Here is a 23,612-nt window from a genome sequence, read left to right as displayed (position 1 = left end):
TGGACAGGTTGGTGATCACTTTACCTTCTGTTATACTTTGAGGTTTTCTTTCTTGGTCATGTGACATGAAATGATCTGTAGAAGACAGGTGTGTGCGCTGACATCCACACTGATGAGAACACAAATGTTTGTGTTTTATATATGCACCAGGATTTTTTTTTGGGGGGGGGGGCACTGTGACGTTTTAAATAAAGGTCTTCATTTTTGCATTTATTTTTTCTCGACAGTGTGCGGGTCTCCATCTCCTCCAGTATTCGTATTAACTCCTATATACCTGGAACAGCCACTATTCAGTAGTAAAGACCAAAGACCGCAGCCTCTTATCATTCATTATAATACACATTTCCTGTTGCTGCAGGATTATTTCTCCTGTTGTAACAAACTGGTTCAAATTAAGACCCTGCACCAGTATACAGTAGGAAGGTTCAGTGTGGCTCAGTTGGTAGAGCGTTGTGGGGTCGATTCCCATATGAAAATGTACTCACTCACTGCTGTAGTGGCTCTGGATCAGAGTCTGCTAAATTACGAATATGTTTACTGATTAAGCAGCTTAGGTATATGGTGGACGAATAATCACTTGGGCTTCTAAAATTCATCATAAAAGATACATTTTATTTATCCCAAATTAGGACATGCTGTATCATGCTACTAATTATTAATTGATTTTGACCGTCAATCAAAGTCCTGGATAGGTACTTACACGGAGTGTACAGAACATTAGGAACACCTTCCTAATATTGAGTTGCACCCTCTTTTTCCCTCAGAACTGCCTCAATTCATCAGGAAATGGACTCTACAAGGTGTTGAAAGCGTTCCACAGGGATGCTGGCCCATGTTGACTCCAATGCTTCCCACAGTTCTGTCAAGATGGCTGGATGTCCTTTGGGTGGTGGACCATTCTTGATACACGCAGGAACTGTTGAGCGTAAAAAACCCAGCAGCGTTGGAGTTCTTGACACAAACTGGTCTACCTGGCACCTACTACCCTACCCCCGTTCAAAGACACTTACATATTTTGTCTTGTCCATTCACCTTCTGAATGGCAAACACACACAATACGTCTCAATTGTCTCAAGGTTTAAAAATCCTTCCTTTATCCTGTCTCCTCCCCTTCATCTACACTGACTGAAGTGGATTTAACAAGTGACATCAATAATGAATCCTAGCTTTCACCTGGATTCACCTGGTCAGTCTATATCATGGAAAGAGCAGGTGTTCCTAATGTTTTGTTCACTCATATATATATATATATATATATATATATATATATATATATATATTGGTGTTAATTGGGTTGAACTCATTGCCTCACCGAATAAATAATACATTTCAGCTCCTTCACTCCTATCAATACAATAAGCGACTGAACCAATATAATAATCTCTTAACATATTGAACTATTATATTTTGTGTTTTTTTTGCAATACTTTTGCCGTGGCCCTATTTCCAATATAGTGCAATACTTTGTCTAGGCTGTGTAATTATTTTTCAAGCTGCCTCACACTACAGAAACAGTAGATCGGCCAGAACCGCCCAAAAGGACAGTTGCCAAACACAAGGTTACTCACTCTGCCTTTATATATAAACATGGTGCCATTTGAGACAACCTATCCTAAACCCTGGTTGTTAATTCCTCATCCTCCAGGCCATGAACAGCGAGACGGCCACTATAGCAGCCCCCAGAAGATAGTATCTCTCTCCTATCGCTCCCGCCTGCTTCAGTTCAGGAACAGCTCTAGCCTCCATCATGACCTCTGCCCCCATAGGCTCCAGTGGATGACGGTTCTCAGCCGAGGAAGAGCCGTTGACGATGAGGCCAGTAGGAGCTGGAGGAGGAGCATCAGGATGTTTGGTTGAGGGGCTGGCGTCTTGGGTCATAATCAGACCCGGAGATTGGCCGTGCTGGTTTGGACCAGACGACAGGTCAAGGGCATTAGATCCAGAGAGAGGTGTGATCTGAGATTGGCATTTGTGGTTCTGAACTGGTAGGGGGGTTCCAGACACACCCACATCATTATTACCCAGCATGCTCTGTGTTTGGCCATCTTGATTCCAGATAGATGGCTCCTCGGACACGTGGACTACAAAACCCAGCATGCTCGGTGTCTGGCCGTCGTTGTTCTGGATGGACGCGTCCTCAGACACGTGAACAACATTGAGCAGCACCTCCTGGTCCCCCAGGGAGCTCAGGCAGGGGGACTCGTAGGTGTCCTCTTGGGGCTCGTTATGGGACAGGGGTTCGATTATTTCCTCAGGAACTCCATTCTCCTGACATGGCAGAGGGGTGGAAGTAGTGACGGGGTCGGGGATGACAACAGGACTGTTCACATCAGCTGTAGCAAGTACAAGGTCTGACACAGACCTCTGTAGACGCGTTGAGTCTCCTGAGTATGGCTGGCTGTCCATGACCTCACTACGGAGGACTTCAGGCTTGCTAAAGTTCACGTCATCCTTATTCATGGAGGTATGCGCTGGGGCCGCGGCCGGGGAGAAGTGTTGGCTCTGAGACGGCTCAGTGTGTTGCTCATCTTCAGTCACCTGCAGGAGAGATTTATTTTAGTTCCAAGCTTCTCAATGTTTTCACTATCTTCAGTTTCAGGCATATTTCTAAAAAAGTGTAGATGTGGTCAGATTTAATTTCATTAGCAACTTGAATTCAAAAAAGAACCGAACACACCCAAAGCTGATTTGAAAGAGCTCGAGGCAAAACTGGAGAAACAGGAAAATCCAACACACACAGCGTCCTGGTGGAAGGTAGGCTTATTTACCTGGGTTGGATCAGTCTACAGCCTCCTGGTAGAAGGTAGACTTATTTACCTGGGTTGGATCAGAATTCTCTACAGCCTACTGGTGGAAGGTAGGCTTATTTACCTGGGTTGGATCAGAGTCCTCTACAGCCTCCTGGTAGAAGGTAGTTTTATTTACCTGGGTTGGATCAGAATTCTCTACAGCCTCCTGGTGGAAGGTAGGCTTATTTACCTGGGTTGGATCAGAGTCCTCTACAGCCTCCTGGTAGAAGGTAGTTTTATTTACCTGGGTTGGATCAGAGTCCTCTACAGCCTCCTGGTGGAAGGTAGTTTTATTTACCTGGGTTGGATCAGAGTCCTCTACAGCCTCCTGGTAGAAGGTAGACTTATTTACCTGGGTTGGATCAGAGTTCTCCACAGCCTCCTGGTGGAAGGTAGGCACTTTGACTGTGTGTGGCGAGGTGTCCTGAACTGGCCGTCTCTCAGGGGACTGGAATGTGGCCAAGGCAGCAGGGGTGGGGGTGGATTCAGTTTGGGACAGGGCTAGGTGTGAAACAGGCAACGTGGGAGTGATTTCAGATACAACTGGGATTAGGTGTGAACCAGACAAGGTAGGAGTGGTTTCAGACAGGGCCATCTGTGTTGGAGCATCACTATGACACAAGTTGTCCTCCAGACTGACGGTTTCAATAGAACCAGGCTGGGATGAGGCTGGAGGTTCAGAGATCACTGTGGGCTCCTCCACTGAGACAGGAGATGGAGGGGCTGCCTGGGGCTCTGCCTGAGGGGCAGCAACAGAAGGTGCTGCCTCTGAGGCTATTTCAGGGCTCACTGCTGCTTTGGGAGCATGTTTTGAAGAGGAGCCAGCCATGGGAGCCTTGGGAACTGAGCTTGGGGGGGCTTCTGGCTGGGCAGCCACTACAGGAGGTGGCAAAACCTCTGGGGCTACTTCAGGAGGGAGTGAAGCCTCAGGTGGGGCTACCTCCAGTGGGGCAGCTACCTCCGGTGGGGCTGGCTGACCTGGGAGGACCAGAGAACATGGCAACCCCTCAGAGCTGGTAGAAGGAATTGGATGAACATGGGTCCTGACTGTGGTGGTAGCAGCAGGTGAAGGAGGGTAGGGATCTAAGGAGTAAGAGAAACAATAACAGATTGAGGCATATCACCATTCCTCACACATAATAAGCACCATGTTATGTTTTGCCATTTACTGTAATAGTTGTTGAAACCTTGGATTTGATTTTACAGTTCTGGGCAGCATTCAATTACATCAATTGTTGATTGAGCAATAGCACACACACACAAATACAGGTTCTCTGTCATCATATCCACGATGTTGAACTGAGTCACAACAGAGATCCTAGGTGTCCAGTTTTTTTTTTAAATGCACTTGAAATAAAGTTTGATTTGTGTGTGACTTACTGTTCTGGTTGTGCTTGTTCCACTCTGCCCTCAGTTCATCAGCCAGATCCTGATGCTCCAACAGCTCCAGGGCTGACATCAACTCTTCTGGCCAGTTCATTCTCTTCTGTACATAGTCCAGCAGGAGTTGCATGGCTGCATAGTTACCAGAAAAGTCCTTCTTGGCCTGGATCTCCTCCTGAAAGTACAATGAATAATTGTTTAATTTAAAAAATAAAAAATAAACATATCAGAAAATAGTTCATATATTCATTTACCAGGTACATCATCTGGTTCAGATTATACATCAAATAAAGATTGTGATAATTGGATTGATAATCTGAATAAAATGTCCTAAATGACCAACAACATCCAACTAACTACTCACCCAGCCGAAAGCTAGTCACCCAGCCGAAAGCTAGTCACCCAGCCGAAAGCTAGTCACCCAGCCGAAAGCTAGTCACCCAGCCGAAAGCTAGTCACCCAGCCGAAAGCTAGTCACCCAGCCGAAAGCTAGTCACCCAGCCGAAAGCTAGTCACCCAGCCGAAAGCTAGTCACCCAGCCGAAAGCTAGTCACCCAGCCAAAAGCTAGTCACCCAGCCAAAAGCTAGTCACCCAGCCAAAAGCTAGTCACCCAGCCAAAAGCTAGTCACCCAGCCAAAAGCTAGTCACCCAGCCAAAAGCTAGTCACCCAGCCAAAAGCTAGTCACCCAGCCAAAAGCTAGTCACCCAGCCAAAAGCTAGTCACCCAGCCAAAAGCTAGTCACCCAGCCAAAAGCTAGTTACCCGCCCTGCCAGAAGTTACCCGCCCTGCCAGAAGCTACTCACCCAGCAGCTACTCACCCAGCCAAAAGTTACTCACCTAGCAACTACCCACCCAGCCAAAAGCTACCCACCCAGCCAGAAGCTATTCACCCAGCTACCCACCCTGCCACCCACCTTGCCAGAAGCTACTCACCCAGCTACCCGCCCAGCCAAAAGCTACTCACCTTGTCAGAAGGTGTAAGGCAAGGGAGATTGGCCATGAGCTCTGTGGCTTTCACTCTGCTCACAAACACCCCCATTCTGCGCCGCAGGTGCAAAGACAGTTTTTCACGGGTGAACGACGACATCATGTGCTGTGGAGAGAGCAGGAGAGGAGACATGACCATAGGTACAGTGGCTATGATGCATGAATATGCAGCCTTGCTAACAATGCAGGGTTGTTACCTGGTCTCTCAGACAGAATATATCCACCTCAGTACGGACCTCAAACGGATCCTATTGGCAGGTGTTGAACCCTGGGAAAAAAAGAAAAACAAAAGTATGTCAGATTATGCAAGACTCATGTTGCAGCATCAGTACAGGCAACATAGTTTCTGTTTCATGTTCAGAAGATAAGATAATAGTCACTGCTGCTCTGTCTGATAATTGTTCAGGACAATGAAAGAGAGACAGGCCTAGTCTAGTAACTAATTAATGACCTCCAGACTCTGAGAGCTTAATATTACAAGCCAAGGAGCTTTAGTCTAGCTGAGGAAAAACTACTGTAGCACCCGATTCCCCCCTATGAGCCCTGGTCAAAAGTAGTGCCCTGTATGGTGTGTCATCTGAGACGCAGCCAAAGGACCTCCACTAGAACCAGGGAAAAACACCCAGGCCTGTGTCTACCACGAAGGACCTCCACTAGAACCAGGGAAAAACACCCAGGCCTGTGTCTACCACGAAGGACCTCCACTAGAACCAGGGAAAACACCCAGAACTGTGTCTACCACAAAGGACCTCCACTAGAACCAGGGAAAACACCCAGAACTGTGTCTACCACGAAGGACCTCCACTAAAACCAGTAAATATTAGAATAAGCTGCCTCAATATGTACAGTCGTAGGTGGTAATATCTCTAGGAGCTGATCCGTCTTCAGTATTTTTTAATAATTCTAATGTTAAGGAAAGATTTGAATAGAGAAAGCTGATCTGAGGGCAGTACTCCCTGAGGGCAGTGCACCAACTACGCATATAGCAACCGTTCCCTCTGCGTGTTGTTTTGGGAAAAGCATGGTGCATCTTTCTTACAATGACCGAAGAAGTATTGTTAAAAAAACAACTCCTAAGCCCCATGGCTATCGGGAAACCAGGCACAGCCCTTTACAGCAGATGAGAAACAATGTTTATTGAATACACTTTAAATCCTTCCCGGGTTCATACCTACAGATACACTGCCAGACAATCTGTTGTTGTTATGTTCAATAAGGAAGGAGGAAGCCCTTCATTCATAGGACATCTAGTCTACTACAAATGGCACCCTATCCGATATCTAGTGCACTACCTTTGCCCATAGCGTGTCGGTCTGTGGTCAAAAGTAGTGCACCATACAGGGCATAGGAACTCAGGGCTGTGGTGCACTAGGGAATAGGAACTCCTTAATTCCCAGGAAGCCCTCTCTCCATGGCCCACTACAGCTAGCCTTATCATTGATAGCTGCTTTCTTTCTAGCTAGCACGTTTACCAAAACAGTGGCGGGGTGTCCACTTTGTTGTTTGAACTGCAGATTTTCAGTTTAAGTTGACAGTTGAAATCTAGCAGGTTGATTTAAACCCCGGAGAGTGTCCCAACCTAGGAGACTGTCAGGGTTGATTTAAACCCCGGAGAGTGTCCCAACCTAGGAGACTGTCAGGGTTGATTTAAACCCCCGGAGAGAGTCCCGACCTAGGAGACTGTCAGGGTTGATTTAAACCCCCGGAGAGAGAGTCCCGACCTAGGAAACTGTCAGGGTTGATTTAAACCCCCGGAGAGAGTGTCCCGACCTAGGAAGCTGTCAGGGTTGATTTAAACCCCCGGAGAGAGTGTCCCGACCTAGGAAACTGTCAGGGTTGATTTAAACCCCCGGAGAGAGTGTCCCGACCTAGGAAGCTGTCAGGGTTGATTTAAACCCCCGGAGAGAGTGTCCCGACCTAGGAGACTGTCAGGGTTGATTTAAACCCCCGGAGAGAGTGTCCCGACCTAGGAAGCTGTCAGGGTTGATTTAAACCCCCGGAGAGAGTGTCCCGACCTAGGAAGCTGTCAGGGTTGATTTAAACCCCCGGAGAGAGTGTCCCGACCTAGGAAACTGTCAGGGTTGATTTAAACCCCCGGAGAGAGTGTCCCGACCTAGGAAGCTGTCAGGGTTGATTTAAACCCCCGGAGAGAGTGTCCCGACCTAGGAAGCTGTCAGGGTTGATTTAAACCCCCGGAGAGAGTGTCCCGACCTAGGAGAGAGTGTCCCGACCTAGGAGACTGTTAGGGTTGATTTAAACCCCGGAGAGAGTGTCCCGACCTAGGAGACTGTTAGGGTTGATTTAAACCCCCGGAGAGTGTCCCGACCTAGGAGAGAGTGTCCCGACCTAGGAGACTGTTAGGGTTGATTTAAACCCCGGAGAGAGTGTCCCGACCTAGGAGAGAGTGTCCCGACCTAGGAGAGAGTGTCCCGACCTAGGAGACTGTCAGGGTTGATTTAAACCCCCGGAGAGAGTGTCCCGACCTAGGAAACTGTCAGGGTTGATTTAAACCCCCGGAGAGAGTGTCCCGACCTAGGAGAGAGTGTCCCGACCTAGGAGAGAGTGTTAGGGTTGATTTAAACCCCGGAGAGAGTGTCCCGACCTAGGAGACTGTCAGGGTTGATTTAAACCCCGGAGAGAGTGTCCCGACCTAGGAGACTGTCAGGGTTGATTTAAACCCCCGGAGAGAGTGTCTCAACCTAGGAGACTGTCAGGGTGAATAGTGTAGAATAAAGCCAAGGAGCAGTCTTCTCCCTTCTCCCAGCTAAAGAGCTAATACGTCATTCTCTGCTTAACCCGTCTCTCACACACACACACAACCTGTGAAACCATTGTTGGGCGGGTAGCAAAAGTTTTACAATATAAGAAAATTACTTTTGAGAGAGTTAAGAAACAGGTATTCGGGTGAAACAGTAAAGGACAGACTAATGAACTTGGGGTGGCAGGTAGCCTAGTGGTTAGAGCGTTGGGCCAGTAACCCAAAGGTTGCTGGATCGAATCCCCAAGCTGAAAAGGTAAAAAAATAAAATGTCATTTTCCCCATGAACAAAGTAGGCCGTCTTTGTAAATAAGAATTTGTTGTTAACTGACTTGCCTAGTTAATAAAATGTTTTATGTGCGACGATAAACGTTGAGAGAAAAAGCACCTTGAGGAGACAAGGACACCTGCGCAGAGCTCTGCCAGGGGAATGCCCTCTAGTCTAAACACTAGGTCAAACACTGGCTCACCTGGTTGGACAGTTACCTGCTCAGGTGTGTAATGGATATTATCAAGCCATGTTTAGAAGATCTAGAATAACTTATTGATAAGGACTACAATATTGTTTAATAAAAATTAATAAATAACACATCAGAAAATATACAATAAGAAACGCATATTCACTGCAGACTGAAGTGTAAATCATGCGTTTATATTTTCAATACTATCACAGATTAAATCAAACAGATGTTTTACGTTAATGATCAGTCCATGTTCAGTGCAAAAATGAGGTGAAGACCGAAGTGTCTGGAGACTGTTGCGCACTTCAGAAGGGAACAGATCTCTCTTCTACGCTACATTTCCCATGTTCAAGTTTGTAACATTGAGCAGACTAGTAGCTTGTATATTATGAAGTAACAAACTGCTATGTCGTTCTTTCGTCCTCATTCAATTTTCGTCATTCAATTTTCTGACCAAATACAGGAAATCCTTTTGTCGACAGTTGAGCTCGGATCAACGATGGAGAAAAGCAATAACAATGTCGGTTGAAGTGAGGGACCCGTAAATGTCAGAATTACCAAATGGTCTTACCTTTCCGTTTAGAACTTCAGCAGACGATGAATAAGGCACTCCTGTGCGGTTGAAGTACATACACGCCAGCACCTATGTGAAGCTAGCCACAATAAGGATTAGTCACAACAGTGGAATTTGAAGATCGCCTTCAAAATAAAAGTCCTTAATTGAAAGTGATGCAAACGGCCACAAATAGTGGAATCGTGCCATATTTGTACCAAGTAATTCTGAACAAGGTTGGGAATGTTACATGAATGCAACAAAATACAATAATTAGTTAAGTTGACAAAAATGTGAAATCGCATTGTATATATATATATATATATGTGTACGTCTTCAGGATTGCATTGGGGCAATACAGTTAACTGTACCTATGGATTGTGGATCAATGAAATGGGGTATCAGTCTACTCAGTGACACCCACAGAACACAACTGGGCAGAGTTTACACACTTATTAGCGTCGTAGCTGTTATTTGCGGGACTAATATATTTGTAATCCAAAAAATATATTTTGATGGCATAATTTGTTTGTCCTTACTGCTGTTAGCCCATAAAAACACATGGAATTCACTATAGTCCCACCCAAAAAAATCTAAAGGAAGTTTGTTCTAAATTGTCTGTCCTGTATCTGAGGTATAAGAAAGATCAGGAAACATATTTTTTTTCTACTGGTACCAGGGGCCTTCCGACGCGTCTTGTGAGCCTCCTAGAGCAAAACAACCGACGTGTTCGTGCGAGTCTTACCTTTAGACTCAGATGAGTCATATTAGTGTTTAGGCCAAACCGTTCGGAGGCTACAGACGCTTTTGTGAGAAGACCGATGTTTTCTGTCACCGCAGATGCGGAAGTGTTACATAGGCGGATTCGGTAAATTGAGACGCATCCAAATATAAAAACCAGATATCCCGTTTAATCACCCATGTGCCTGCAACCGGCTCCACCCACCGTGTCATCTGGTTGGTTGACATCCGCATTCTCTCGCTTATCATTGGAGGACAGTAGGGAGCATGAAAAAGTCAGCAAATAGTAACTGTTCCCTCCCTGCTAACATGCCGACCACTAACGCAAGCGTTGATAAATAAATGTTCATGTTATTCAATAATTTCATCCAAACTGCTCGCCAGGCGCTAAAATAAAAACCTGTTCTATTATTGAGGGTTGACGCGCTGCAAGTTCCGCCTCTCCCATACAGAACCAATCAGTCGATATAATCGAGAACATTCATCAGAAATGACGCGATATGAATCAGACAGTGGGGAGCCACCTGGCCCACTAGTTGGTCAGAAGGTTCAAATCAACGTTTCATATCGGCATTTCCGAGTAGGCAAAAAAACATCAACCACGGATTTTATTACACCCCTGTGTAAGTATAATGATCATTTTTATTGTCCTGTAACTGAATCTAGAATAAATTATTCTGACGTCCTTTCCCTGTGTCAAGGGTACATAATCACGTTATTTTTAACTGTGATTTACAAAGCTAATGTCGTGGATTTGAAAAATTATTTTTATCCAGGGATAGCCCGCTGATATGACCCATAGTAGGGAGGAAGATTTCTTGAGTGCAATTTGATCTGAATATAGAATCAGCCTAGTGGTTAGAGTTTTGGACTAGTAACCGAAAGGTTGTAAATTCAAACCCCCGAGCTGACAAGGTACACATCTGTCGTTCTGCCCCTGAACAAGGCAGTTAACCCACTGTTCCTAGACCAGTTAACCCACTGTTCCTAGACCAGTTAACCCACTGTTCCTAGACCAGTTAACCCACTGTTCCCAGGCCGTCATTGTAAATAAGAATTAGTTCTTAACTGGTTAAAAATAAAGGTAATAAAATAAAAAATGTAATTCAGTTTCTTAATTTAGAATAAATCCAATTTAGTTGTCATTGTCTTGTTTTTCTTTACAGATGCCACCTTTTTTAGAAGAAAAAGAACCACTCTGGTTTACAGAGACCTGACTAGAAGCGGGATAGCACGTACACCCCTGCCACTCTTCCTGGTGTCCAGCTAAATTAAGGCAGTTTATACAATTTTCAAAACATTACAATACATTCACAGATTTCACAACATACTGTGTGCCCTCAGGCCCCTACTCCACCACTACCACATATCTACAACACACTGTGTGCCCTCAGGCCCCTACTCCACCACTACCACATATCTACAACACACTGTGTGCCCTCAGGCCCCTACTCCACCACTACCACATATCTACAACATACTGTGTGCCCTCAGGCCCCTACTCCACCACTACACATCTCCAGTGCCCTCCACTAATATTGGCACCCATGGTAAATATGAGCAAAACGGCTGTGAATTTATTTTCTTTGCTGTTTATCCTCTTTCATTCAAAAATATTCACAAAAATTGAACCTTTAATTGAAGTAAAATGATTGAAATAAATGTATGCAAAATAAATTAAATATTTTTTTACGAAAACATGTCTGCCACAATTATTGGCACTCCAATAAGTTCTTATGAGTAAATTCTAACTGAAGTATATTCCTATTCATTTTTTACGTTTTTAAAGTTCACCTGAGTGATTAGGAACACTTAAGTGGTAAGCCATGACTTCCTGTTTTACTGGGGTATAAATATGACAAGACACACAGGCCAAGTTCCCATAGTCATCCTTCACTATGGGAAAGACCCATAGTCTAGAGAATACAGTAATGATTTGCAACAAAGGTTGTTGAGCTGCACAAATCAGGAAATGGCTATAAGAAAATAGCTCAAAGGTTGAAAATGCCCATTTCCACTATCAGGGCAATAATTAAGAAGTTTAAAACAACTGGAGATGTTAACAATCGGCCTGGAAGAGGACGTGTGTCTATATTGACCCCACGCACAGTGAGGAGGATGGTTAGAGTGGTCAAATAATCTCCAAGGATCACAGCTGGAGAATTGCAGATGTTAGCTGGGTCATGGGGTCAGAAAATCTCCAAAACTACGATCAGACTACATAAGCGCCTACAATTTGCCAAACGTTACTGGAACTTTCAATGGGAACGAACGGGTTCTATGGTCAGATGAGACCAAAATAGAGCTTTTTAGAAACAAACACCAGAGGTGGGTTGGCATAGACAGAAAGATAGCTATGCAGAAAAGTACCTCATCCCCACTATGAAGTATGGTGGTGGATCTTTGATGTTGTGGGGCTGTTTTTCTTTCAAAGGCCCTGGACAACTTGTTACAATTCATGGTATCATAGACTCCAAGTACCAGCAGATATTACATCAAAAAATGACTGCCTTTGCTAGGAAGTATAATAATATTTGCAAGATAAATACACAGAGGACGAGAGGACTAGAATTAACGATCAATAGGAGTTGGTTTTCAGTTCAACAGCTGTTTAGAATCTGTGGAATGTCAGTCCTGGACTCAGAGCTACGTGGGCCACGTTTTCATTGGTCTGTACATTGAGTCTGGAGCAGGATACTTGTTATTTGGCAATTGGCCCTGTTGTACTGCAAGGACTTCTGATTGGTCAACCCCAGGCTAGGGTCGGGGGTTATAAATGACATCATGTTCCTTTGTTTAGAAAAGCTGAGGACAAGGGAGACTGAACATCTACCTCACAGCATAATATCTATGATTTGTCCTTAAAAAAAAATACATTTTCTCCCCAGGGACCTCCCGGGTGTCGCAGTGGTTAAGGGCGCTGTACTGCAGCGCCAGCTGTGCCACCAGAGACTATGGGTTCACGCCCAGGCTCTGTCGTAACCAGCCGCGACCGGGAGGTCCGTGGGGCGATGCACAATTGGCATAGCGTCGTCCGGGTTAGGGGGCTTTGGCCAGACTTAAGTCATTCCGGAAGGAAGATATTGTATTTTAAATTGGAACTCAAACCGTACATGTAAGTGTGTTTTTTTTTTTTACTATGAGGAGTTTCTTCTCCAGACAGTCGAGCTCTACCCGGAAGCTCTCAAATGAGTCATTTGAGGAATTCAAACACTGGCAGTTTGAACAAGAGACTGTCAGGAAGTTGGCGCCACTGACCTCAGACAGAACAGTGTCCTCTCTGTCCACAGATATTGCAATGATACGAATTAAGGAACAACTATAAAGTCTCAGTAAACTAGGATTTTTATTTGCATTCAGTGTTGTTTGTCATGTATAAGAGGAAATATATACTACCTCAGTCGTCTGTCTTATATATATATTCTACCAAACAGCAGTAATGTTATGCAGCAATACCATTACAAGCCTCTCCAAAAGAAAACAATCTGACAAGTCGAGGGAGGCGGAAACAGATCAAGTACGGCCAGACAGGGTAAAGTTTTGTTGTAGGCCTGTCTGGATCCACAACACGTTGGATGACTGGGCTCTGGGAAAGCTAGGTGGATCAATCATCTGCTTAGTTTATACTACCGATTACAGATACATTCACGAAGAAACTACAGCATGAATGACCTATGTTTCCCAAAGAACAAAAGGGTTTAAAAGTAAAACCCTTACAAATGTCAATTTCCTGTATCTATAATTCATTATTATCATTATTGTTTCAAAGGAAATCGGTCATCAAGTCATTGCAGCTGATGTCCTATTTGGGCTTTCCCAGGAAAAGATCATCTGGGACCACTATTGATCGTCCCAAACCTGCTGGGCGGTTATTTTGTGACCAAGACAAAGTCTACTGTTTTGTAGGAGGAGCATCAGACACACCAACTGGATTTGGAAGAACTGGAACGTGTCTCACAATCAGTTAGTTTCAGTAGCCCTCTTCTGTGTGTCTTGTGTGTATAACCAACAGCTGGTCTAATGTTGGAGAAGTTGAAAGGGTTTGATTGAAATCAGGAGAAGCTTAGCGATGCGACTAGCATTGGACTATTCTGGCCATAATTGTATTTTTTAAGTTGAACAGATTACATGAAACATGAACTGCTTAGTGGATGTGACCTTTTTTTCACTTGTGCTTATTCGGGGATGAGCTGTGATTCAAACCCAGAAACGGGACATAACTGGTGTGTTTGGGATGGTGCACGAGCGTCCGCTGAAGGTCCTGATGAGATGAGAGAAGTTGGTGGATGGATGGATGGATGCGTGGATGGATGGATGGATGTGTGGATGGATGGATGGATGTGTGGATGGGATGGATGGATGGATGTGTGGGTGGATGGGATGGATGCGTGGATGGCTGGATGGATCGATGGATGGATGGATGGATGTGTGGATGGATGGATGGGTGGATGGATGGATGGATGTGTGGGTGGATGGATGTGTGGATGGATGGATGTGTGGATGGATGGATGGGTGGATGGATGGATGGATGTGTGGGTGGATGGATGTGTGGATGGATGGATGTGTGGATGGGTGGATGGATGGATGTGTGGTTGGGATGGATGGATGGATGCGTGGATGGCTGGATGGATGGATGTGTGGATGGATGGATGGATGGATGTGTGGATGGATGGTGGATGTGTGGGTGGATGGATGGTGGATGTGTGGATGGATGGATGTGTGGATGGATGGATGGATGGATGTGTGGATGGGATGGATGTGTGGATGGATGGATGGATGTGTGGATGGGATGTGTGGATGGATGGATGCGTGGATGGGTGGATGGATGGATGTGTGGATGGATGCGTGGATGGACGGATGTGTGGATGGGATGGATGGATATGTGGATGGGTGGATGGATGGATGGATGCTTCAGATGTATAGCGGATGTACTTAACTAAGTTATATAGAACAGTGGCTACGATGACTGATGTTGATCTGTCATTTACTGTTTTCCTGCTGGGGGACCTGAAAGCAATAATAAGGCTATATCTATATACAGGGGTACTGGTACCGAGACAGTATGGAGGCTATATACAGGGGTACTGGTACCGAGACAGTATGGAGGCTATATACAGGGGTACTGGTACTGAGACGGTATGGAGGCTATATACAGGGGTACTGGTACCGAGACGGTATGGAGGCTATATACAGGGGTACTGGTACCGAGACAGTATGGAGGCTATATACAGGGGTACTGGTACTGAGACGGTATGGAGGCTATATACAGGGGTACTGGTACCGAGACGGTATGGAGGCTATATACAGGGGTACTGGTACTGAGACGGTATGGAGGCTATATACAGGGGTACTGGTACTGAGACGGTATGGAGGCTATATACAGGGGTACTGGTACCGAGACAGTATGGAGGCTATATACAGGGGTACTGGTACCGAGTCAGTATGGAGGCTATATACAGGGGTACTGGTACCGAGACAGTATGGAGGCTATATATACAGGGGTACCGGTACTGAGTCAGTGTGGAGGCTATATATACAGGGGTACTGGTACCGAGACAGTATGGAGGCTATATACAGGGGTACTGGTACCGAGACAGTATGGAGGCTATATACAGGGGGTACTGGTACCGAGACGGTATGGAGGCTATATACAGGGGTACTGGTACCGAGTCAGTGTGGAGGCTATATACAGGGGTACTGGTACCGAGACAGTATGGAGGCTATATACAGGGGGTACTGGTACCGAGACGGTATGGAGGCTATATACAGGGGTACTGGTACCGAGTCAGTGTGGAGGCTATATACAGGGGTACTGGTACCGAGACAGTATGGAGGCTATATACAGGGGGTACTGGTACCGAGACAGTATGGAGGCTATATACAGGGGTACTGGTACCGAGTCAGTGTGGAGGCTATATACAGGGGTACTGGTACCGAGACAGTATGGAGGCTATATACAGGGGTACTGGTACCGAGACAGTATGGAGGCTATATACAGGGGGTACTGGTACCGAGTCAGTGTGGAGGCTATATACAGGGGTACTGGTACCGAGACAGTATGGAGGCTATATACAGGGGGTACTGGTACCGAGACAGTATGGAGGCTATATACAGGGGTACTGGTACCGAGACAGTATGGAGGCTATATACAGGGGTACTGGTACCGAGACAGTATGGAGGCTATATATACAGGGGTACTGGTACCGAGACAGTATGGAGGCTATATACAGGGGGTACTGGTACCGAGACGGTATGGAGGCTATATACAGGGGTACTGGTACCGAGACAGTATGGAGGCTATATACAGGGGTACTGGTACCGAGACAGTATGGAGGCTATATACAGGGGTACCGGTACCGAGACGGTATGGAGGCTATATACAGGGGTACTGGTACCGAGACAGTATGGAGGCTATATACAGGGGTACTGGTACCGAGACAGTATGGAGGCTATATACAGGGGTACTGGTACCGAGACGGTATGGAGGCTATATACAGGGGTACTGGTACCGAGTCAGTATGGAGGCTATATACAGGGGGTACTGGTACCGAGACGGTATGGAGGCTATATACAGGGGTACTGGTACCGAGACGGTATGGAGGCTATATACAGGGGGTACTGGTACCGAGTCAGTATGGAGGCTATATACAGGGGGTACTGGTACCGAGACGGTATGGAGGCTATATACAGGGGTACTGGTACCGAGACGGTATGGAGGCTATATACAGGGGGTACTGGTACCGAGACAGTATGGAGGCTATATACAGGGGGTACTGGTACCGAGACGGTATGGAGGCTATATACAGGGGTACTGGTACCGAGACAGTATGGAGGCTATATACAGGGGGTACTGGTACCGAGACAGTATGGAGGCTATATACAGGGGGTACTGGTACCGAGACGGTATGGAGGCTATATACAGGGGTACTGGTACCGAGTCAGTGTGGAGGCTATATACAGGGGTACTGGTACCGAGACAGTATGGAGGCTATATACAGGGGGTACTGGTACCGAGACAGTATGGAGGCTATATACAGGGGTACTGGTACCGAGTCAGTGTGGAGGCTATATACAGGGGTACTGGTACCGAGACAGTATGGAGGCTATATACAGGGGTACTGGTACCGAGACAGTATGGAGGCTATATACAGGGGGTACTGGTACCGAGTCAGTGTGGAGGCTATATACAGGGGTACTGGTACCGAGACAGTATGGAGGCTATATACAGGGGGTACTGGTACCGAGACAGTATGGAGGCTATATACAGGGGTACTGGTACCGAGACAGTATGGAGGCTATATACAGGGGTACTGGTACCGAGACAGTATGGAGGCTATATATACAGGGGTACTGGTACCGAGACAGTATGGAGGCTATATACAGGGGGTACTGGTACCGAGACGGTATGGAGGCTATATACAGGGGTACTGGTACCGAGACAGTATGGAGGCTATATACAGGGGTACTGGTACCGAGACAGTATGGAGGCTATATACAGGGGGTACTGGTACCGAGACAGTATGGAGGCTATATACAGGGGTACTGGTACCGAGACAGTATGGAGGCTATATACAGGGGTACTGGTACCGAGACAGTATGGAGGCTATATACAGGGGTACTGGTACCGAGACGGTATGGAGGCTATATATACAGGGGTACTGGTACTGAGTCAGTGTGGAGGCTATATACAGGGGTACTGGTACCGAGACAGTATGGAGGCTATATACAGGGGGTACTGGTACCGAGACGGTATGGAGGCTATATACAGGGGTACTGGTACCGAGACAGTATGGAGGCTATATACAGGGGGTACTGGTACCGAGACGGTATGGAGGCTATATACAGGGGTACTGGTACCGAGACGGTATGGAGGCTAAATACAGGGGTACTGGTACCGAGTCAGTATGGAGGCTATATACAGGGGTACTGGTACCGAGACAGTATGGAGGCTATATACAGGGGTACTGGTACCGAGACGGTATGGAGGCTATATACAGGGGTACTGGTACCGAGACAGTATGGAGGCTATATACAGGGGGTACTGGTACCGAGACAGTATGGAGGCTATATACAGGGGTACTGGTACCGAGACAGTATGGAGGCTATATATACAGGGGTACTGGTACCGAGACAGTATGGAGGCTATATATACAGGGGTACTGGTACCGAGACAGTATGGAGGCTATATACAGGGGTACTGGTACCGAGACAGTATGGAGGCTATATACAGGGGTACTGGTACCGAGACAGTGTGGAGGCTATATACAGGGGGTACTGGTACCGAGACGGTATGGAGGCTATATACAGGGGTACTGGTACCGAGACAGTATGGAGGCTATATACAGGGGTACTGGTACCGAGACGGTATGGAGGCTATATACAGGGGTACTGGTACCGAGACAGTATGGAGGCTATATACAGGGGTACTGGTACCGAGACGGTATGGAGGCTATATACAGGGTGTACCGGTACTGAGACAGTATGGAGGCTATATACAGGGGGTACTGGTACCGAGTCAGTATGGAGGCTATATACAGGGGTACTGGTACCGAGACAGTATGGAGGCTATATACAGGGGGTACTGGTACCGAGTCAGTATGGAGGCTATATACAGGGGTACTGGTACCGAGACAGTATGGAGGCTATATACAGGGGGTACTGGTACCGAGTCAGTGTGGAGGCTATATACAGGGGTACTGGTACCGAGACGGTATGGAGGCTATATACAGGGGGTACTGGTACCGAGACGGTATGGAGGCTATATATACAGGGTGTACTGGTACCGAGACGGTATGGAGGCTATATACAGGGGTACTGGTACCGAGACGGTATGGAGGCTATATACAGGGGTACTGGTACCGAGACGGTATGGAGGCTATATACAGGGGTACTGGTACCGAGACAGTATGGAGGCTAATACAGGGGTACTGGTACCGAGACGGTATGGAGGCTATATACAGGGGTACTGGTACCGAGACAGTATGGAGGCTATATACAGGGGTACTGGTACCGAGACGGTATGGAGGCTATATACAGGGGGTACTGGTACCGAGACAGTATGGAGGCTATATACAGGGGGTACTGGTACCGAGACAGTATGGAGGCTATATATACAGGGGGTACTGGTACCGAGACGGTATGGAGGCTATATACAGGGGGTACTGGTACCGAGACAGTATGGAGGCTATATACAGGGGGTACTGGTACCGAGACAGTATGGAGGCTATATACAGGGGTACTGGTACCGAGACGGTATGGAGGCTATATACAGGGGGTACTGGTACCGAGACGGTATGGAGGCTATATACAGGGGGTACTGGTACCGAGACAGTATGGAGGCTATATACAGGGGGTACTGGTACCGAGACAGTATGGAGGCTATATATACAGGGGGTACTGGTACCGAGACGGTATGGAGGCTATATACAGGGGGTACTGGTACCGAGACAGTATGGAGGCTATATACAGGGGGTACTGGTACCGAGACAGTATGGAGGCTATATACAGGGGGTACTGGTACCGAGACAGTATGGAGGCTATATACAGGGGGTACTGGTACCGAGACAGTATGGAGGCTATATACAGGGGGTACTGGTACCGAGACGGTATGGAGGCTATATACAGGGGGTACTGGTACCGAGACAGTATGGAGGCTATATACAGGGGGTACTGGTACCGAGACAGTATGGAGGCTATATACAGGGGGTACTGGTACCGAGACGGTATGGAGGCTATATACAGGGGGTACTGGTACCGAGACGGTATGGAGGCTATATACAGGGGTACTGGTACCGAGACAGTATGGAGGCTATATACAGGGGTACTGGTACCGAGACGGTATGGAGGCTATATACAGGGTGTACCGGTACCGAGACGGTATGGAGGCTATATACAGGGTGTACCGGTACTGAGTCAGTGTGGAGGCTAAATACAGGGGTACTGGTACCGAGACAGTATGGAGGCTATATACAGGGGTACTGGTACCGAGACAGTATGGAGGCTATATACAGGGTGTACCGGTACTGAGTCAGTGTGGAGGCTATATATACAGGGGGTACTGGTACCGAGTCAGTGTGGAGGCTATATACAGGGGTACTGGTACCGAGACGGTATGGAGGCTATATACAGGGTGTACCGGTACTGAGTCAGTGTGGAGGCTATATATACAGGGGGTACTGGTACCGAGTCAGTGTGGAGGCTATATATACAGGGGGTACTGGTACCGAGACAGTATGGAGGCTATATACAGGGGTACTGGTACTGAGTCAGTGTGGAGGCTATATATACAGGGGGTACTGGTACCGAGACAGTATGGAGGCTAAATACAGGGGTACTGGTACCGAGTCAGTGTGGAGGCTAAATACAGGGGTACTGGTACCGAGTCAGTGTGGAGGCTATATACAGGGGGTACTGGTACCGAGACAGTATGGAGGCTATATACAGGGTGTACCGGTACTGAGTCAGTGTGGAGGCTAAATACAGGGGTACTGGTACCGAGTCAGTGTGGAGGCTATATACAGGGGGTATCGGTACCGAGTCAGTGTGGAGGCTATATACAGGGTGTACCGGTACTGAGTCAGTGTGGAGGCTATATACAGGGGTACTGGTACCGAGTCAGTATGGAGGCTATATACAGGGGGTGCTGGTACAGAGTCAACGTGGAGGCTATATACAGGGGGTACCGCTACAGAGTCATTGTGGAGGCTATATACAGGGTGTACCCGTACAGGGTCAATGTGGAGGCTATATACAGGGGGTACCGGTACAGAGTCAGTGTGGAGGCTATATACAGGGTGTTAGGGTACAGAGTCAGTGTGGAGGCTATATACAGGGTGTTAGGGTACAGAGTCAATGTGGAGGCTATATACAGGGTGTTAGGGTACAGAGTCAATGTGGAGGCTATATACAGGGGGTACCCGTACAGGGTCAATGTGGAGGCTATATACAGGGTGTTAGGGTACAGAGTCAATGTGGAGGCTATATACAGGGGGTACCCGTACAGGGTCAATGTGGAGGCTATATACAGGGGGTACCGGTACAGAGTCAGTGTGGAGGCTATATACAGGGTGTTAGGGTACAGAGTCAATGTGGAGGCTATATACAGGGTGTTAGGGTACAGAGTCAGTGTGGAGGCTACATACAGGGTGCTAGGGTACAGAGTCAATGTGCCCAGGTACAGGTTAGTTGAGGTAATTTGTACATGTAGGTAGGGGTGAAGTAACTATCCATAGATATTAAATAGCGAGTAGTAGCAGTGTACAAAACAAGGGCAGGGGGTGTCAATGTAAATAGTCTGGTGGCCATTTTATTAATTGTTCAACAGTCTTATGGCTTGGGGGTAGAAGCTGTTAAGGAGCCTTTTGGTCCTAGACTTGGCGCTCCGGTACCACGTACCATGCGGTAGCAGAGAAAACAGTCTATGACTTGGGTGACTGGAGTCTGACAATTTTATGGTCTTTCCTCTGATGACACCATCTATAATATAGGTCCTGGATGTCAGGAAGCTTGGCCCCAGTGATGTACTGGGCTGTACGCACTACCCTCTGTAGCGCCTTACGGTCAGATACCGAGCAGCTGCCACCGGTCAGGATGCTCTCGAGGGTGCAGCTGTAGAACTTTTTGAGGATCTGGGGACCCATGTCAAATCTCCTGAAGGGGAAAAGTTTTCGTTGTGCCCTCTTCATGACTGTGTTGGTGTGTTTGGACCATTATAGATCATTGGTGATGTGGACACCAAGGAACTTGAAACTCTCGACCCGCTCCACTACATCTCCGTTGATGTTAATTTTGCCACATTTCAGGCTTCAAACATAAAGATATAAAACTGTCTTTTTTTGTGAAGAATCAACAACAAGTGGGACACAATCATGAAGTGGAACGACATTTATTGGATATTTCAAACTTTTTTAACAAATCAAAAACTGAAAAATTGGGCGTGCAAAATTATTCAGCCCCCTTAAGTTAATACTTTGTAGCGCCACCTTTTGCTGCGATTACAGCTGTAAGTCGCTTGGGGTATGTCTCTATCAGTTTTGCACATCGAGAGACTTAATTTTTTTCCCATTCCTCCTTGCAAAACAGCTCGAGCTCAGTGAGGTGAGGATGGAGAGCATTTGTGAGCAGCAGTTTTCAGTTCTTTCCACAGATTCTCGATTGGATTCAGGTCTGGACTTTGACTTGGCCATTCTAACACCTGGATATGTTTATTTTTGAACCATTCCATTGTAGATTTTGCTTTATGTTTTGGATCATTGTCTTGTTGGAAGACAAATCTCCGTCCCAGTCTCAGGTCTTTTGCAGACTCCATCAGGTTTTCTTCCAGAATGGTCCTGTATTTGGCTCCATCCATCTTCCCATCAATTTTAAACATCTTCCCTGTCCCTGCTGAAGAAAAGCAGGCCCAAACCATGATGCTGCCACCACCATGTTTGACAGTGGGGATATGGTGTTCAGGGTGATGAGCTGTGTTGCTTTTACGCCAAACATAACGTTTTGCATTGTTGCCAAAAAGTTCAATTTTGGTTTCATCTGACCAGAGCACCTTCTTCCACATGTTTGGTGTGTCTCCCAGGTGGCTTGTGGCAAACTTTAAATGACATTTTTTATGGATATTTTTAAGAAATGGCTTTCTTCTTGCCACTCTTCCATAAAGGCCAGATTTGTGCAATATACGACTGATTGTTGTCCTATGGACAGAGTCTCCCACCTCAGCTGAAGATCTCTGCAGTTCATCCAGAGTGATCATGGGCCTCTTGGCTGCATCTCTGATCAGTCTTCTCCTTGTATGAGCTGAAAGTTTAGAGGGATGGCCAGGTCTTGGTAGATTTGCAGTGGTCTGATACTCCTTCCATTTCAATATTATCGCTTGCACAGTGCTCCTTGGGATGTTTAAAGCTTGGGAAATATTTTTGTATCCAAATCCGGCTTTAAACTTCTTCACAACAGTATCTCGGACCTGCCTGGTGTGTTCCTTGTTCTTCATGATGCTCTCTGCGCTTTTAACGGACCTCTGAGAGTATCACAGTGCAGGTGCATTTATACGGAGACTTGATTACACACAGGTGGATTGTATGTCATTTAGGTCAACATTGGATCATTCAGAGATCCTCACTGAACTTCTGGAGAGAGTTTGCTGCACTGAAAGTAAAGGGGCTGAATAATTTTGCACGCCCAATTTTTCAGTTTTTGATTTGTTAAAAAAGTTTGAAATATCCAATAAATGTCGTTCCACTTCATGATTGTGTCCCACTTGTTGTTGATTCTTCACAAAAAAATACAGTTTTATATCTTTATGTTTGAAGCCTGAAATGTGGCAAAAGGTCGCAAAGTTCAAGGGGGCCGAATACTTTCGCAAGGCACTGTATTTGATAGATCAGAATGAAATTGCTGATCCAAACACCCAATTATTTATAAATGGAAATCATGGAAATTGTCAGGGGTTCCCAAACTTTTTCATACGACTGTACAGATGAAATTAGTAAAATAGTATATGAAGTGACCAGTGTTCCAAGTCTATGTGCATAGGGCAGCAGCCTCTAAGGTGCAGGGTTGAGTAACCAGGTGGTAGCCGGCTAGTGAAAGTGACTAAGTTCAGGGCAGGGTACTAGGTGGAGGCTGGCTAATTAACAGTCCGATGGCCTTGGATTAGAAGCTGTTTTCCAGTCTCTCTGTCCCAGCTTTGATGAACCTGTACTGAACACACCTTCTGGATGATAATGGGGTGAACAGGCAGTGGCTCGGGTGGTTGTTGTCCTTGATGATCTTTATGGCCTTCCTGTGACATCGGGTGCTGTAGGTGTCCTGGAGGGCAGGTAGTTTGCCCCCGGTGATGCGTTGGGCAGACCTCACTACCCTCTGGAGAGCCCTGCGGTTGCGAGCGGTGCAGTTGCCATACCAGGCGGTGCTACTGCCCGACAGGATGCTCTCAATGGTGCATCT

The 23,612-nt window shown here is 46.6% G+C and overlaps 2 protein-coding genes across 6 annotated transcripts in view; one reads left to right on the top strand and one right to left on the bottom strand.

The window, feature by feature from the left end:
• Positions 1-23,612, top strand: part of LOC109882006 (attractin) — a 715,620-nt gene that overhangs the window by 267,172 nt on the left and 424,836 nt on the right. The window lies entirely within an intron of this gene.
• Positions 592-9,873, bottom strand: LOC109897122 (proline-rich protein 36). Its single transcript, XM_020491693.2, has 7 exons — positions 9,679-9,873; positions 8,952-9,033; positions 5,359-5,429; positions 5,139-5,267; positions 4,170-4,347; positions 3,142-3,872; positions 592-2,538 (listed from the first exon to the last, which is right to left on the bottom strand). The coding sequence occupies exons 4-7, from the start codon at positions 5,262-5,264 to the stop codon at positions 1,627-1,629; spliced, it is 1,947 nt and encodes a 648-aa protein (XP_020347282.1). The 5' UTR covers positions 5,265-5,267; positions 5,359-5,429; positions 8,952-9,033; positions 9,679-9,873; the 3' UTR covers positions 592-1,626.

Source organism: Oncorhynchus kisutch, linkage group LG7, assembly GCF_002021735.2.
Source record: "Oncorhynchus kisutch isolate 150728-3 linkage group LG7, Okis_V2, whole genome shotgun sequence".
Lineage (NCBI taxonomy): Eukaryota > Metazoa > Chordata > Actinopteri > Salmoniformes > Salmonidae > Oncorhynchus > Oncorhynchus kisutch.
This window is presented reverse-complemented; position numbering and strand designations above follow the sequence as displayed.

Excerpts from the sequence above, each read along its gene's own strand:
- LOC109897122 (XM_020491693.2), bottom strand. The coding sequence starts at position 5,264 with ATGATGTCGTCGTTCACCCGTGAAAAACTGTCTTTGCACCTGCGGCGC. Across the intron at positions 3,873-4,169 it reads GAACAAGCACAACCAGAACA|ATCCCTACCCTCCTTCACCT; the intron begins GTAAGTCACACA and ends CTTACTCCTTAG. Across the intron at positions 2,539-3,141 it reads AGAACTCTGATCCAACCCAG|GTGACTGAAGATGAGCAACA; the intron begins GTAAATAAGTCT and ends TCTCTCCTGCAG.